We start from the raw sequence: 17,992 nt of genomic DNA on the forward strand, positions 1-17,992 counted from the left end.
ATAAAGAACTGATCTCAAAATTTTCTCCACTGGCACCTTTGGCTCCAGTGAAAATGGAGAACATCAGTGTGGTGAGAGTGCTCAATTGCATTGCACCTCAAATCTTCCAAACAAGAAACCAGTGCAGTGAATATGAATATTCACCCAATATTCAATCTCACCATGGGTAAAATCTAATCCAAAGGAAGCCTTAGTCAATGGCTCAGTTGGTCTACTATGATTCTTTTCCTTATAATATATAAACAAGGAGAGGAAAAATAAAAAGAAATTATCCTCCGCGTACTATAATGGGAGGGGGAATCAATGTTGAACGGCAACACAAAACAGAATTAGAAAAAAAAAGAGGTTAATTTTCATAAATAACTGAAATATTATTAGTGCAATATTTCTGTTACGTACACCAATTATTTAACTGAAATTAACAAAAGAAATTTATTAATAGTATTTTAAAATTTAACTAGACTTAATAAATTAAATAACTGAAATGAATAAGCTATAAAAAAGAATTAATATTTTATTTTTATAATTTTATTTCAGTAAATTGAATTACTATTATTTAAGTCTCACACATATAGTGGTGGAGCCTATAAATTTTTTAGTGACAAAATTAAATTATATATATTTATGATAGTAAAATATAATTTTATTATTTTAATAGCCTATATCTATATATTTTAAAATAGTTAAATTAAATTTTATTATTTTTAAAAGATCAAAATACAATTTTTCTATTACTAATTTAAAATTTTATAAAGTATAAAAAATTTAAATTTAAAATTTACCATTTTAATTGACAGCATGACACTTGGGTGAAAAGTTAAGTGGCTAGCTCTAAGCATAAAATGAAATTAAGATGTAAAGTAAAATTAAGAAGGATAGGTTTCGTATTTATTATGATGACAGGAGATAGCGGTGGTAGATATATCATCTCATAAAAGCAGTGTCGTCTAACTTACAAAATATTATTTATTTTGATTTATTAATTTTTACAGTTTTATTTTATTTCTCCCAAAAGGAGTATAACAAATTTAATAATGTGAAGGTTTTTTTTAAAGATGTTCATTAAATTCTACTACATAAGTGATAAATTCCTCTCTAAAATCTCGTAATAACCCTGATGAATATAATAAGAATTATAAACATTGCCTCGACCCTTTGGGCTTCTCTTAAATTACAAATAAACTTTCCCTCTCTCTGCTAATATATTCTATTCTTTTTGTTTATTATGTATAAATCTGTCAACTTGTGTTGGTTGCTTGTTGAGAATTTGTTTGTCAACTGGTATTTGCCTTATTATTGCAACAAATAAGAATATTTTATTATATAAAATATTTAATGCTCACCAACTGCCTCACCTACTCCAGTCCCTTGCAATGGAATGGTTGGCTCACCCACGTCCATACCCTCCTCTTTTTTTCTTTCTTTTTTTTAAAGAACAGATCCCAACCTTTTAAATACTATTTAAATTATGTAGGTCATGTGTATGAAAATATTTATATAACAAAATAAGAATTTATTTAATTTTAAAAATTTAAAATAATAATGAACATGAAAAAGTTATATTATATAATTTTATTGTTTTTAATAATTGAGAGAAGGAAATAAGGTAAATATTCATAAAATATAAATCCAACAATCTAAAATTCAAAGCTCACCAACTTAATCCGGAGCACACACATGACAGCAACCACGACCACAAGCCCCACCTAACCAAGGCCTGGCACAGCCCCATTTCAAATCTCCCCCCTGTTTCTCTATAAAGCTCTGTTCACTCACCAGTTCATTGCAGAAGTAAAGAAAGAAGAAATAACCTCAAAGCCAAATGGATCTCCTCTTCTTGGAGAAGGCCCTCCTGGGCCTTTTCGCGGCGGTGGTACTAGCCATCACCATCTCTAAGCTTCGTGGCAAGCGGTTCAAGCTCCCTCCTGGACCATTACCCGTGCCGGTGTTCGGCAACTGGCTCCAAGTGGGTGATGACTTGAACCACCGCAACTTGACAGATTTGGCCAAGAAATACGGTGACATATTTTTACTTCGAATGGGACAGCGTAATCTAGTGGTGGTGTCTTCACCTGAGATAGCCAAAGAGGTGCTCCACTCGCAGGGAGTGGAGTTCGGCTCAAGAACTAGGAACGTAGTGTTTGATATATTCACGGGTAAGGGTCAAGACATGGTTTTCACGGTGTACGGAGAGCACTGGAGGAAAATGAGGCGGATCATGACGGTACCATTTTTTACCAACAAGGTTGTGCAACAGTACAGGTTTGGATGGGAGGACGAGGCTGCTCGTGTAGTGGAGGACGTGAGGAAAAATCCCGAGGCAGCCACCAACGGAATCGTTTTGAGGAGGAGATTGCAGCTGATGATGTACAACAACATGTACAGAATCATGTTCGACACAAGATTCGAGAGTGAGGATGATCCTTTGTTTGTTAGGCTCAAGGCTTTGAACGGGGAGAGGAGCCGGTTGGCTCAGAGTTTTGAATACAATTACGGGGATTTTATTCCAATCTTAAGGCCCTTCCTCAGAGGATACTTGAAGATCTGTAAGGAGGTTAAGGACAGGAGGTTGCAGCTCTTCAAGGACCATTTCGTCGAAGAGAGGAAGTATGTATCTTTCTTTTTCCTGTTTTTGGGCAAACACGTTGGTTTTAGAATTGAGTAAACAACACAATTGAATGATGTGGCTGAAATTCATTTCAGGAAACTTGGAAGCACAAAAAGCATGAACAACGATGGATTGAAATGTGCCATAGATCATATTTTGGATGCTCAACAGAAGGGGGAAATCAATGAGGACAACGTTCTCTATATTGTCGAGAATATCAATGTTGCCGGTATGTTGTATGCTCTGTCTGTCCTGTCCTGTCCTGTTCTGTCTTAGCCACTTTAGTTTTTACCTCAACTCTGCTAATCAATCCTGTCCTGCCTTATGGATATTATATATTGGATGCATTCATTACAAATACATAAATGTAAATATTTTAGGACTACTATCTTCGTTATAGCCGTAATTAGTATTACTGTTAGGGAAATATGTTGTTGAGTTTAGCATAATGTTTCTGCCACAGCTACTCTTTAATAGCGCGTCTAATTGATTTTACTCAAATTTGAAATAAAATTAAAATTAGACTTCAACTTCTTGTGAAATTTATTTTCTATTGAAATTGAAAAGAATGAAAGAGAAAATAGGATGGATATTTCTTATAATAATTTTTCTTTAGACTAACTTGAAAAACAACTAACTGAAAATTGGTGGGTTTTGTTTGTTTTAGTCACTACTTGGGGTACAGGGGACAAGTTACCGTAACAAAAATTATTTAGAATTTGTTGTATTCTACAGCAATTGAGACGACACTATGGTCGATCGAGTGGGGCATTGCGGAGCTGGTGAACCACCCTGAAATCCAGAAGAAGCTGCGGCATGAACTTGACACTGTTCTAGGACCTGGTAACCAGATCACTGAACCTGACACCCACAAACTTCCCTACCTTCAGGCTGTGATCAAGGAGACTTTGAGGTTACGAATGGCAATTCCTCTACTCGTGCCCCACATGAACCTGCATGATGCGAAATTGGGTGGCTATGATATCCCTGCTGAGAGCAAAATCTTGGTAAATGCATGGTGGCTTGCCAACAACCCTGCTAACTGGAAAAATCCTGAAGAATTTAGGCCTGAAAGGTTCTTTGAAGAGGAAGCCAAGGTTGAGGCCAACGGCAATGATTTCCGCTACCTCCCCTTTGGCGTGGGGAGAAGAAGTTGCCCAGGAATTATTCTTGCATTGCCCATCCTTGGTATTACTTTGGGTCGTTTGGTACAGAATTTTGAGCTCTTGCCTCCCCCTGGGCAATCTCAAATTGATACCACGGAGAAAGGTGGACAGTTCAGTCTTCATATTTTGAAGCATTCCACCATTGTTGCTAAGCCAAGGCAATTTTAACTTGTTCTCTTCTATCCATTTTAGTGAACTCTTGAAAGACAGTATGAAACATTATTCAGTTGAAAATATTTGTGAGGTGTGACAATGTAAATCCATGAATCAATCAAGATTTGCAATAAGATTAATATTTTCCCTTCCACGCGCTACTTGTATATTGGTTATTGTTTTGTTGTTCTCTTAATAGTTATACTAGTTTAATATTATTTATTTGAACATGCATATCTCCCTATTAATTTTGGGCAAATCTATATGCTGGACGATTACCGGTATAGAATTATGTGGCTGATGTCAAAATTATTACAGATTGTTATTCTATTAAGGGATAAAAACTCCCTCCAAGTAATGCGTGAATGAGTGTGAAGTGCCGAAGTTGAGTAAGAAACGGTAATCAGAATGGGTTTTAGGGCGATGCTTTCACTAGGACTCAGCTACGGTTATCTACCGCAGATATACACTTATTCATTCCGTACTCTGATGCTAGCTATGTATATAGTTACATCAAAAAATAAAAATAAAAAGGGGGTGATGTGGGAGCAAAATATTCATTGAAAACTCCAGTCCGTCTGTGTGTACATCTGTAATCGTTCGAATTGATTCTGATGCATCACAGATATTATAGTACACAGGGAGGAAAGATTAGAAAGTAGAAAGCAGAAAGCGCTTTTCTGATTTTCTTTTCTTTTTTCACCCAGCACTGCAGAAGAACAATACCAAATAAACCAGAAATTATTATCACATATATACTACTGCCACTGCCACCAATCAAGCTCAACTCCCAAGATAAGTTAGGTTGCCCTGTCCACAGCTTTCAGGCAACCCAACTATGAAATTCCAGCATCTTGTACTAAATATATCAATGCTTGCCGGCACAATGGACAGGAGGAGTTTGACAACAGCCATGTGTCTATACACATAGCATGGAAAACATGGCTGCACTTTGGGACAAGTCTGACTTTCTCGCCTTCTGCGAACTGTCCAAGGCAAATTGAACAATCTGTCACTGTAAGATTTAGTCCTGATTCATATGCCGTGGCTGGAATCTGGCTCAATGCACTCTTTGTGAGGCCTGTACTGGTTGAAGGCAGTTCATCGAGTGCTGGGATTTGCTCTGAGGTCCATAGACCAAAGCTGTAGCCACATCGTACAACATAGCGGATAGCTGAATTCAGCCCAAGAGCACAAACCAGTGCACACAGCAAAGCTGCTACTGACGGACACACCAAATCTACTACAGATCCTTCTGAAGGGGGAGAAGCTGTCGTCATCCTCCTTCAGACCTAGACACAGGCACAGTAATTCCGTTGACGGGGAAGTTATGGAAGCCAAGAAAGCTATGCCTCCTATAAGTTGGCTGAACTCTGGAACATTGATCCCAAACGTGCTAAAAGGGTTCCTTCTTCCTTTCCTTTTCAATAACATTTCGATTTTGCATCAATTAAATGTTTGGACAATTGCAAATTGTTTCTTTTGCTTTTTTCAACAAATTTCAATGAATATCACTTACCACCGTGTTAGGCGTTATGCAAAACGTATTTGTGAATAAATTGAATGCTCCAATAGAAAAAGGAAGCCCATCTCCTTTAAATTTCATTAATTTTATGTGATAAAAACGAACTGAAAAGCCATTACTTTTTTTTATTAAGGATTTTCCTTTTTTCTTTTTCCTGGATAAGTACTTTATTTTTAAGTAACATGCCATTTTTTTGCATCTATTTTTCTCTTCTTTCAGAGGACAAAATGTTCCTTCCTAATAAAGTAATGCATGAGTTCACTTTAAGTTGATTAAACAAAATATCTCACTAAATCTAATTAACATCCAGGATGCCTATTACTTGATCAAGATCTGAGTATATTGCTGGGTTCGTTAGTCTCCCTTTTAGTAATTATATTTATCTAAGTAATGTTTAAAAAGTCAGGTGATAATTAGATTTGAGTATAATTATACCATGTTTAACTAATCATTGTAATTGATGAATTTTTCTGAATTTAGGCGTAATTCGAGTATCCAATTAGTTTGTAAGTTCAGCTTTTTACAAGAATCGAGGAAAACAAGGAGTTTGTCCAAGTTGTTCAAGAGTCAGTGTGATGGGTGAATATTGTAGTATAGGCTGTTTATATTAGTTGTTAAGTCAGTTGTTAGCTTTCAGTTGTTGTATTGTTTGTTATTTTGTTAAGATACAGTTGTGCAGGAAGTTGGATTAGGTTTTTTTATTAGAATCGACTATACTTTATGGCTACTATCATTCTTTGAATCTAAAGTAAGCTAGTCTCATTTAGGATATTATAGCTTTGATTAACAAAAACAAGTAGATATATCCTTTTCTCTATTTCTTCTTAATCTTTGTAGGGTTTTATAGTTGTTTTCAACCGTGCATTCTTGAATATTTGACAAATCATTGGTCTTATTAATTTGATAGATAGAAATTTCTACACTGACATTGTATATAGGTAGAAGAAACTCTACATAACACGCTTGCAATGGCAGTGGCAGGTTGAGTCTGATCAGTTCACCCTGCAGAAGCAGCAAAATAATGCTTTTAGTTGTGTGTAAGTTTAAACTCAACCATTTAACAACTAATACAAAAGAGAGAGAGAGAGAGACTTGGAGCAATCGACATCAGGGGTGACCTTGTAGGGACAAGTAGTTCCACATTTTGCAGGGATCTCATTAACACGGTCGTAGTTGAGTCCAGGGATTTTTGCAGCACCTTCCTTAATACAGTTACATTTCTTCCTGCGGTCTTCGGTGGTTTTGGCAGCCGCGTCCAGAGTTTTAATACCCGTACAGCAACTTGGAGCCACTGTCCCTCCAAAAACCCCATAGCTAATGCATGGAATAAGGAGGTATGTGACCTGTTCGCATGTTATGGCTGCACCTACACGATGACGAGGCAACAACATGGAAACTGTAAGCAACAGCATCATCAATCCCACCTTTGCCTTCCCAGACCTGCCCATCCTTCCCTAAGTTTGTGTTTACTAACTACTTTTGCTGCTTAATTTGTTATGTTATGCAGATCCGAACTTACTGGACCTCTACTGCTCTACCCTTTATATAGAGAGAGCGTACTTGGATTTGGGCTGGGCTATTTTTTTTTCTTCTTTTGTCGCATGCGTCAAATTGAAGGCGATGAGGAGCAAGATTTTCCGGTTACAAACAAGCATATATTGTTGGCATTAGCGGTAAGAATATTCAAACTGGCATTATCGGTAAGAATATTCAAACTGGAATATATCTCTTTTACGTAAGTTCATATATGATGATTGATGGAATTAGCTGAAAATCAAATCACAAGACTTCTTCTATTTATCTTGGATAATATATCATGTGCTGGAATAGCGAGAGTGTTCATCTCCATATTGGTCTCATCCTCCAACTATCTTTCCTCGAATTTCTTTATTTAAAAGTCAAAAAGAAAATTTAAAATTTAGTAGATATATTTTATTTTCAAGAATTTACTCTTTTATATTTTCAGATTTTCAAATTTGAAAATTTACTACCATTAAATTAAAAAAATCACTTGGAAGTTATGTGACAAAAGATCATATTGTAATGGATTTAAATTTGATAAAGAATTTGAATGGTGTTAACAATTTTAAAATTCCATCTCAGGATTTTAATCAAAATATTAAATATCAAATTTTAACATATAAAGACAAAATTAAAATTACACCATTATTATATAATTAAAAAACAAAAGAACGTGAAATGTGTCACGTAACTGGTAATGAATATTCTTTGGTGTAAAATATCTTTGTATTATATTATATTTATATCAGGATTATTGAATTAGGTACACATTGTCTTCAGTCTTGTTATGGTTCTCATCCCTATACTATTTTTAAGATTTAATTATTATATTACTTTTGGGTAACATTTGGTCCCTAGATTTTATAATAGCTAATCCAAATAATTTACGCTTAAATGTTTTGATTAAATGTTGATATGAATGTTTTTCAAAACACTCATTTAAATTTATCACGATAAAATAATTTTTATTTTTGGAACAATATTAATTATTTAAAAATGACTAATGAATTATGAAGGTAGATCAAATTATGTCAAAAACTAAAGTATAGAGATAAATTCTAAATTTCATTATAGTGTAAGGGCCAAACTGAAATTTCTTTTTACTTTTCTAGTCCCTCCTACACCCTAAGACTTTGCTTGGTAGACTGGAATGAAAATTAGAAAGATGAAAAATTGAGGAGATAGAAAACTAGAAGGATGAAAAACATAAATTTTCTTTCCATAGGTGTGCTTTGGTAGGAGAAATGAAAAAATGGAAGGAAAGAAAACATACACATCTTTTTCATTTTCTCTTTCATCATTCCAATTTGGAAAGAGGAAGGAAAATTAATTTTTAGTGTGCTTAGTGGGGAAGAAAATAGAAGGGATGATGAGAGAGATGTATATGTTAATTCAAAATTATACATTTTTCATCCTAATGTATAAATATCAATCATTCCAAATTGAAATGATTAGAGGAGAGAAAATAAGAGAGATATGTATATTAATTCAAAATTATACATTTTTCAAATAGTTTAACTTTTTATTTCATTTTCGACTCTACCAAATAATGGATAGAAAAATAAAAATTTCTTATCATTCTTCTATCTTTCCTACTAAACACACATACCAAAAAAATTATTTTTTCATATTTCTAATTTTCTACCTCCCATTTTTTATTATCCATTTTATTTCACCATACGACTTTTAATCCCGTCTTGGATGGAACATAGTCTAATCTGTGTCACTATTGAAGGAAAGAACCGGTGTAATTGAAGCCAGAATGTGCATGCACGCACGGAATTCTCCTATCCAGAATTGCATTGCATTTATGTAGCATACCTGAATTTTGGGCGCCGCCCCCAAAATTCCACGTCATGGATTAACTAATTAATAATTAATTAATACATGCTGGCTCCCATCCCATGGGGCATGTGAATGACAGGTGAGGTGACCAACTTCCAACAGAATTTGTACATATCAGCTTGCACGAATGCATGCAAGTCTACCAACTCCAACTCAGCAGCTTCGAAATCTGCACTCACTCGCACAACCAATTAATAGATATTGTCAACCCCGAAAAAAGCAGTGCAATAATTTTGTAAAGCTGCAAACATACAGATGCATTCATGTGATGTCAGTGCATGTGCTCTCCCGGTTTGCTGCTGGCCTGCTTAGGCTCAGCCTATAAATGCATTGCAAATTGCAAACCCTCTTCTCTTCAAGGCCCTTGTACATTGCTCACACCCACCCAAAGCTTCGCAAATCATCAGTCTTCATTACCCCACAACATCTCAGGCTCAGATTCCTCTTTCTCTGTACCATAAGCATTGCTACTTCAAATGATTTCCTCTGCCATGCTTCTCATTATTCTCTGCTTTAGCTTAAACTTGCATGGATTTGCTGGAGCATACGGCAGCTGGCAAAATGCACATGCCACTTTCTATGGTGGCGATGATGCCTCTGGCACAATGGGTAAGTGCATGCCACACTATTACTAATGCTCAACATCAAACGTCCTTTCACTGTGGTTTGAAAATATTTTGTGAATATTTCCAGGAGGAGCATGTGGCTACAGGAACTTGTATAGTCAAGGGTATGGAACAAAAACTGCAGCACTAAGCACGGCTTTGTTCAACAATGGCCTGAGTTGTGGAGCATGCTATGAGATGAGATGCGATGATGATCCCAAATGGTGCCTCTCTGGCACCATAACTGTCACTGCCACAAACTTCTGCCCTCCTAATTTTGATTTATCTAATGATAATGGTGGGTGGTGCAACCCTCCTCTCAAACATTTTGATTTGGCAGAGCCCGCCTTCTTGCAAATTGCCCAATATCGAGCTGGAATTGTGCCCGTTGTCTTTAGAAGGTGAGAAGATCGTTAAAATAATATCTATGCTCCATAGTTTCGCGGACAAAACAAAAACTGTAAACCAATGAATGGTTGAATAAACATGACGGTCTAAAATCTAGATAAAGAGATTCCCTTTTTTGGGTTTGGTTGGATAAGTTAGTATATACTATAGCAGTAACGATGAAGTGTATGTGTGGGTTTTGCAGGGTGGCATGCGTGAAGAAAGGAGGCATAAGATTCACCATCAATGGTCACTCTTACTTCAACTTGGTGTTAATCACCAATGTGGGCGGTGCAGGAGATGTTAACGCAGTGTCCATCAAAGGGTCCAAGATGAGGTGGCAATCCATGTCTAGAAACTGGGGCCAGAACTGGCAGAGCAACTCCTACCTCAATGGACAAAGCCTGTCTTTCCAGGTCACCACCAGTGACGGTAGAACTGTGACAAGCTACAACGTGGTGCCTGCTAATTGGCAGTTTGGTCAGACTTTCGAAGGAGGTCAATTTTAGAAATCCAGTTCTAAGGTAGAATTAATAAGGGTAGTAAAGATACGTATATTTAGATGCTACCTGCTTACTGAATGAAGAGGCAGATGAAATCTGTATGTAACAGTTGCTGGCTAGTGCTGTGACTTGTGAATGAGTTGTGGTGGAGTAGAAAATGCTGAGGTGACTAAAAATGCGCCCGCACATATATTAAATTACTATATTCATAAGTATCAGTTCAGTTGTTAGCATATATGGTATTGGTTATATATATGAAGGCACTACAATAATATACTAATTTCTATGTAATCCTAATTATATTTGACTGCTTAGATGGCTCCAGGAGTGTGTAAAATGCATATATATATATATATATATATATATAAAATAAATGAGATGAGGTTTAAATGGGATGGAATTAACTTCAAATTAACTGATCTTAGAATTTATTAACATGAATTTCCATAAGGCGAACCACAATCAGGCGTGATAACGACTGGTGTATGGCATGTCTCTTCAATGAATATTAATTGAATTGATACTAAAATAATTAAAATTTGATGAATTAAGTCTGAAAATTTTCTTCGATTGTAATTACCTTTTCAAAAGTTTAGAGAAATTTAGATAATTATCCTTTAAACATATTAATTTAAATTAAAAAAAAACAATGTGAAATCGGTCATTCCAATTGATAGAAAATTAAGAGCCGAAGAGATGGGTTGGTGCCATTAATTTTACAGTTATAAATTTATATAAAGCCTCTTGTTGTTGCTGTATATATAAATGAATTTACTAGTATTAAGTATAGTATAGAGTTTTCTCAAAAAAAAACAAAAGTATAGCATAGAGTTTTCGTTACCTCCTCCTTTGAGAAAAAGAAAAAGAAAAAAAGTTGCGTGAAGGAAAAATGTGAGTGTATATAAAGGAGACAGTAGAGCAACAGCAGGTGAATGACATTAATGGAAGTATTGAGTTAAAACAGTTGTGTGTGCTGTGATTTCCTTACAATAAATTAAAATGTAGGTAAGAATAAGAGGTTGCTTTAGTAGCGCAGGACACCCCTTCCCCTCTCCAAACTTCAAACTCTCTTCTGTGTTTCCTTTCCTCATTCCTTATTTTTAGAAGCAGCAGATCCTAGGATATATAATATAGGCTTCTTCTCTTTTCGTTACTTGTCTCAGAAAGCTCCAGTGACCTAATTGCTAGCCTAGTAGGGCCACTATTATCTCCTTTCAAAGAAAAAAAAAAAAAAACTATACAACACCTGCACCCGCACCCTTGGAGATTATCTACATATCCTAATCCTATCACCATCCCCATACAAATTTCAAACAGCAAAAATATGAGTGACAACCAGCAGGGTACAAATACTATAGCTGCTCCATTGTTACAATTTGCAATGAAGTTCTTGTCACAACTCTTGCATTCAGCTTAATTTCATTCCTTTTATCTTTATCTTTATCTTGAATTGACTGAATATTCAGTCAATTAATGATTAAGATCAGGTCTCCCCTTGTTTCCTTTCCATGCGTCATTTGTTGCAAGTGATCCATGATATATAAATATATTTCAAAGACGTTAACGTCATATGCGCAAAAAAATGAATACTTCAGTTTAGCACCAAGAGTATATATAACTAAGACACAACATAGTTTATTTATGCTAGCTACAATACTATGAATGATGTATCCTGAATGATGCTTGCTGCAGGTAAGGGAAACTGATAAGCGTGGGTTCCCGGAATTAATTCAAAAAAAAAAAAAAAGGGATTATTTTCGCATGTTTCACTTTGGAGACATGAAGCGGGGTGGGACAGAGACAATATAGCCTTTGTATTCGACAAGTAAATGATGATAAGATTGAGATTCATCCCACCTGCCCTCCTTTAGTGCTTGAAATGGATGCTGGTTGTCACAACTTGCTCGAAGTTGGATAGTATTATTCTTCATATGTTAAAAAGAAAATTACTCATATAATGAGAAATGTGCTAATCATTTAAAAACGGGAATATGCGAATAATTACTTGACTTAGACCTTGAGGTAGCTATATAACGTAACAAAAGGCAAAAACATTGACGCAACTAATTACTTCATCATTTTTGTTTATACATAGAGGGAAAGAGGATAAGAATGAATAAAATGACACGTATTTTATGGTAGCAATATTTCCCAATACTACAAAATCATCTGACTTTTAGCTACACGCTTCTAGCTGCTCCCTCTCTCTTCATCAACAAAAATCTAACAAACATCCCATGAATTTTCAAAGTTATATGCGTGCTAAGAATCTAAATCCCTCCCATCCAAACTCAAAATTAATTTGAATCTAAAATAATTACCTAAATTTAAATTAAGTATATTTTCTAAAAAATTAGTAAAAACTATATTTATAGCTTAATTATTGATTTGTTTTAATTAATGGCTTGTAAATAGTAATTATCATAGTCTATTATTCTAAACTATGCAATTTTCATGCAATACTAATTTTAAATGCCCGACTATGTTAGTGACATCCATTTCAATTAAATATTTATTTTTATACAATTTTTTAATAAATACTAGATTATACCTTTCACCCACTCGTGGGAGGATTTTTTAATAACTTAATTACACTTATAAGTTATAAATTGTTTTTCTAAAAGAATAATTTTAAAAGAAAAGATAAATTAAAATAAAAACTATTTTTGTGTAAAAATATTTTTATATAAAATAATTATATTTTGAGAAAATAATTAAATAAATTTTAAGTGGGTAGTTTTTGAAGTAAATAGTGGTTGTTTTTAGCTTTAGTTTTTATTAAAATTTAAAAGTCTTACAAACCCTTAGTTATCATTTATTTTGATTTGGGTTTTTTTGTAATTTTCTTAATTGAGTTGATGCGTTCGACTCATGATACCAAACTCAATCAACCACTGTACTTTATTTTAATAAGAATTCACGTTACATAATTCTAACAATATTTTTGGGAATATGTCTAGTCTTGTTGATGGTAGTAGAATGAAAAACCAAATTGCTCTTTTATTGGATGATTTGGAAGTTGAGGTGTGAGGGACGAAGGATTGATGCAGTCGTAAACCAATTAAAAATTCGATAAAGGCAAGTGCACCTATCAATTAATAGTATAGCTACGGTAAGTAAATATATTGTTCCCACGAAGACTAAAAGTATTAGTAATTACCGTCTTTCTATTATTTAACAAATAAATTTGAGTGATCAATTAAAACTAAAATTAACTAATTTAATTAACTAATGAACGAGACAAAAAAACAAATTAGAAAATTAATCGAGTAAACAACCAAGAAGTGAAACAATACCTAGGAAAGAATTCATCTAAACTTTATCTGTCACTATCAATTTAAATTACGCAATTTCTTCAATCTTGATATGTAGAAATTCCTAAATTATGCTAATATCTATCTTCAAGAATAAGAGCAGCTAACTCTAGGTTGATTAATTGAAATTTCTTTCTAATTAAAACATCTATTATCACATTAACTCGATTTATGAATTTCCTTATTAGATTTGACTTGTAACACCCCTAACCCATATCCGTCGCCAGAACAATGTTACAGAGAATTATCAAAATTTTCAGATCAAATTCAGACATTTCATATCGTTTATTATTATATTAGAAATCGATCATATTGTCCCTTATTTGAGCCCTCAAGGCCCAAATTATGCATTAGAAACAAGTCGGGACTAAACCGGGAACTCAGAGAATTTTTCGCAAGATAACAAAATTTTTCCCAGGTGTAGGGGACACACGCCCGTGTGGCCAAGCCGTGTGTCTCACACGGTCAAGAGACACACCCATGTCTTAGGCCTTGTAGGCATTCGAAATAGGGACACGCGGCCATGTCACAACCCGTGTCCAAATAAGGTGCTCTCTGACTTGGGTCACACGGCCAAGCCACACACTCGTGTGAAAAATTATGAGCATTCTATTTTGAAAATTTAAAGATGCAGGGGATACATGGCCAAACCACACGCCCATGTGCTAGGCCGTGTGTCACACATGGCTGAGACACAATCCCATGTCTCTGCCCGTGTGGACAAAAATAGGCCATTTCTTAGGCCACATTTCTCATCCAATTTATCTTCCACCTATATTATCACTTTAACACATTCACAAACCAATAGAAGATATTCATGTCAAGCCAATATCAAATCTTAAACATAACATTATATCACACAACCAAGTATATAAACTTACCTTATTGACCAAATTATCATATGCATATTCAATTTACATTTCATTTCCATTCATTCATCCACACATAAATTTGATGAAGCCACATTCATATATATATATATACCAAATTGTACCAACACAAACCATTCCAATGGCAAATCATAACAAAAACATTTACAGGCCAACATTGGCCAAGTTAACCTATACATGCCATTATAACCAAAACTAATTTATTATTTATACTGAAATGAGCCGAAAGATAGTGTGATGTTGCTTCGACCAGCTTCCAAATTACTACAAAACAGGAAAATAAAACAGAGTAAGCTTTTAAAGCTTAGTAAGTTCGTATAATGGGAAGTTAACTTACTTTCGTATAACGGGAAATTAACTTACTATTCATTTACATTTAAGGTAAGCATACAAAATACATCTAAAGCAATTTGGCTAATAGCCTAAACACACATAACCTCATCAAACATGTTAGTCATGTATTTCACATGAATACCAAGAAACATGTATAAGCTCATCAAATGTCAAATTTCCATGTTCATAACTTTCCACTTTTTGTGTTCATATATCAATTTCATGTATTTCATGTATATACGGGTAATGATTCATTTTGAATTCATATTTTCTCATGTCAGGATTTTGCCCGTTGAATCATTGAATATATTGATGAATATACAGGTAGTACACACAAGGTGTACAAAACTGTAATCCGTCAATTCATATACATGAATGCTAATGCAAACATGTAAGCGAGAAGCTCTTTCGAGCCATAACGGGAAGCTTATGTGAGCCATGTAACGGGAAGCTCATTCGAGCTGTATAACGGGAATTTCAAGCGAGCCAATATTGGGAAGTTTTGGAAAGCCATTAATCAATAAGCTCATGAAAGAGCCTTTAATCAGGAAGCTCTAAAGAGCCATATATTGGGACGCTCATAAGAGCTGCGATGTGTCCACAACACATGTAGGATCACAACCAATCGGGATGCTCTGAAGAGCTATTAATGGGAAGCTCGCAAGAACCATATAACGGGAAGCTAATGAAAGCTAATAACGGGATGCTCTTTCGAGCTGTGGTGTGTCCGCAACACATGCAGGACCACAACCAATTCAGGAACCCTGTATCTATTGAATTTTATTTATTCAAACGGGACTTAATACTTGTCAGTCATCATCGAATATGTGATTAATTTCATATACATGGCAATAATACAATCACATACATACAATTCAATTCAAACATATAAATATACAATTTAGTTACACGAACTTACCTCGATAATTGTACGTCGATTTGTTGTCTACTAATCCGATACTTTTTTCTTTTTCACGATCTAACTTCGTATTTGATCTATCCAAATCTATACGAATGAATTTAACATCAATTCATATTCAATTCAATCTATTTCACATTTTTGGAAAGATTACCATTTTGCCCCTATACTTTTAATTAATTACAATTTCATCCCTAAGCTCGGAAAATAAAATTTATGCAATTTAATCCTTATTCCAAGCCTAGCCAATTTTTACATATAACATTAGTAGCCCATGTATTTCATAAAATTCATAATTTTTCCATTGATTTTATATCTTTTCAATTTAGTCCCTAAATCATGATTTCATCAAAATTCCCTTGACAAAAGTTGTTTATCTATCAACAACCTTTCATTTTCTACCATAAAACTTCATAATTCATACACACTCATCCATGGCAAAACCCTAACACTTTGATAACTTTACAAATTAATCCTCGAGATAGCTAGATTAAGCTATTACGATCTCGAAAAGATGAAAATTATTAAAAGCGGGACAATGATACTCACCTAATTAAGCCAAATAAGCTTGTCTTTCTTCAAGTCTCCATAGCGAGGGTTTCCATGTTTTTAATTTAGGAAAGATGATAATATGATGATATTTTACTTTATTTTATTATTTGTCATCTTTTTATCTTTTACTTTCCAATTTCATCATTTTCTTTATTAAATTTTCCATTGATGAATAATCATACTTACCTACTAAATCCTCTTAATGGTCTATTTTCCATATAAGGACCTCAAATTTTGAATTCCATAGCTATTTGATCCCTTTAGCTACTAGAATTTAACTTTTGCACTTTATGCAATTTGGTCCTTTTCATCAAATTAATCATATAATCGGTAAAATTTTCTTAATGAAATTTTCTATCATAATGCAGACCATGAAATAATATAAAAATAATTTTCCTTCAAGACTTGGATTTGTGGTCCCAAAACCACTGTTCCGAATTAACTGAAAACGGATTGTTACATGACTCTAATCCAATAGATTTATATCATCCTATTTCTAGGATTGCATGCAATTCTACTCAATTATGCTAGATTTACTCTTAAACAGGGTCTATTCCTCCTTTGATTTAAGCACATTAAACATGGATCAATAATTTAGAAATATTAAACCAAGAATTAAGCACACATAATTGAGAACAAGATCTACGTCTTTATTGCGTAAAATAAAATTAAAAGATAGAATTCATTATAAGGTTTATCTTCATAGGTATTTAGAAAACTAATTCATACTAGTAAATAAAAACATCTAAGATACAAAATAAACATGATAAATGAAGAAACTCATTATAATCTCTTGAAAAATCAACTGGGAATCTTCAATCTTGGTAGAAATCTACTTCAAAATCTGCTTCAATGATATTTTTTCGAGTTATTTTCTTGAATATTCTATGATGACTCACTCTTATCTTCTTATTTTTGTGATTTATAGGTCTTATAATGCCCGAAAAACTCTGAAAATCGCGTTTTTCTACTATTTGGAGTGCAATTTGTGAAATTGACACAGCCTGCCACATGGCCGTGTAGCAGCCCGTGTGGATCACACGGCCGTGTGTCCAGGCCATGTGGAATGGTCCAGCTCGTGTGACCTCTGTACCTTTCTCCAATTTTCTAGTTTTCGCTTCTTTTGCTACCAAATGCTCTCCTAAGTATAAAAATATGAATTTAAAATATTAAAAGCATAAAATTCACCATTAACATCGAATAATCACCCAAAAACATATTACGAATGAGACTAAAATATGTTACTTTTAGCACTTAGATTTTAATATTGTTGGTGCTATGGAGAGATTAAAATTTGTTGAAGGTGTGTGGAGTTTGTGATTAAAGGATTCTAAACCCAGAAGAAAGGAATAGGAAAATGTTGGTTGGATAAAGCCTGATATGGGTTGGGTAAAAATTAATACAGATGGGGCTTTTGATTTAGTTACAAGAGATGCAGGCGTAAGGGGTTGTGGTGAGAAATTGCAATGATGAGATGATTAATGGTTTTGGCTGTGTTGTTAATGTGAGTTCTGCAGTGATGTCTGAATTTAGAGCTTGTGAGCAGGGTGTGCAATTGGCTTTATGGAACAAATACGAAAAAGTGGTTTTTGAGACTGATTCTTTGGAAGTGTTCAAATTTATATACTTCAAGAATCAAAATGTTTCATGGTGTGTTAAAGTGGTTGCTGC

At 34.3% G+C, this 17,992-nt stretch overlaps 3 protein-coding genes and 1 non-coding gene across 4 annotated transcripts; 2 read left to right on the forward strand and 2 right to left on the reverse strand.

Annotated features, from left to right (window-relative positions):
* Positions 1–1,766: 1,766 nt before the first annotated feature.
* Positions 1,767–4,081, forward strand: LOC105782529 (trans-cinnamate 4-monooxygenase). Its single transcript, XM_012607323.2, has 3 exons — positions 1,767–2,607; positions 2,704–2,837; positions 3,344–4,081. The coding sequence occupies exons 1-3, from the start codon at positions 1,823–1,825 to the stop codon at positions 3,940–3,942; spliced, it is 1,518 nt and encodes a 505-aa protein (XP_012462777.1). The 5' UTR covers positions 1,767–1,822; the 3' UTR covers positions 3,943–4,081.
* Positions 4,082–4,354: 273 nt separating this feature from the next.
* On the reverse strand, positions 4,355–6,181 carry LOC105782531 (RING-H2 finger protein ATL73). The gene has a single exon (XR_008192895.1). It is a non-coding gene; the product is annotated as an RING-H2 finger protein ATL73 (transcript).
* A 145-nt stretch (positions 6,182–6,326) lies between these two features.
* Positions 6,327–6,978, reverse strand: LOC105782532 (non-specific lipid-transfer protein 1). The gene is made up of 2 exons (XM_012607326.2): positions 6,545–6,978; positions 6,327–6,454 (listed from the first exon to the last, which is right to left on the reverse strand). The coding sequence occupies exons 1-2, from the start codon at positions 6,898–6,900 to the stop codon at positions 6,445–6,447; spliced, it is 366 nt and encodes a 121-aa protein (XP_012462780.1). The 5' UTR covers positions 6,901–6,978; the 3' UTR covers positions 6,327–6,444.
* A 2,179-nt stretch (positions 6,979–9,157) lies between these two features.
* LOC105782530 (expansin-A8) lies at positions 9,158–10,593 on the forward strand. The gene is made up of 3 exons (XM_012607324.2): positions 9,158–9,427; positions 9,512–9,824; positions 10,016–10,593. The coding sequence occupies exons 1-3, from the start codon at positions 9,295–9,297 to the stop codon at positions 10,317–10,319; spliced, it is 750 nt and encodes a 249-aa protein (XP_012462778.1). The 5' UTR covers positions 9,158–9,294; the 3' UTR covers positions 10,320–10,593.
* The last annotated feature ends 7,399 nt before the right edge of the window (positions 10,594–17,992 follow it).

Source organism: Gossypium raimondii, chromosome 13 (genome assembly GCF_025698545.1).
Source record: "Gossypium raimondii isolate GPD5lz chromosome 13, ASM2569854v1, whole genome shotgun sequence".
In the NCBI taxonomy this organism is placed as follows: domain Eukaryota; kingdom Viridiplantae; phylum Streptophyta; class Magnoliopsida; order Malvales; family Malvaceae; genus Gossypium; species Gossypium raimondii.

Excerpts from the sequence above, each read along its gene's own strand:
- LOC105782529 (XM_012607323.2), top strand. The coding sequence starts at position 1,823 with ATGGATCTCCTCTTCTTGGAGAAGGCCCTCCTGGGCCTTTTCGCGGCG. Across the intron at positions 2,608-2,703 it reads CATTTCGTCGAAGAGAGGAA|GAAACTTGGAAGCACAAAAA; the intron begins GTATGTATCTTT and ends AATTCATTTCAG. Across the intron at positions 2,838-3,343 it reads CGAGAATATCAATGTTGCCG|CAATTGAGACGACACTATGG; the intron begins GTATGTTGTATG and ends TGTATTCTACAG.
- LOC105782532 (XM_012607326.2), bottom strand. The coding sequence starts at position 6,900 with ATGGGCAGGTCTGGGAAGGCAAAGGTGGGATTGATGATGCTGTTGCTT.
- LOC105782530 (XM_012607324.2), top strand. The coding sequence starts at position 9,295 with ATGATTTCCTCTGCCATGCTTCTCATTATTCTCTGCTTTAGCTTAAAC. Across the intron at positions 9,428-9,511 it reads TGATGCCTCTGGCACAATGG|GAGGAGCATGTGGCTACAGG; the intron begins GTAAGTGCATGC and ends GAATATTTCCAG. Across the intron at positions 9,825-10,015 it reads GTGCCCGTTGTCTTTAGAAG|GGTGGCATGCGTGAAGAAAG; the intron begins GTGAGAAGATCG and ends TGGGTTTTGCAG.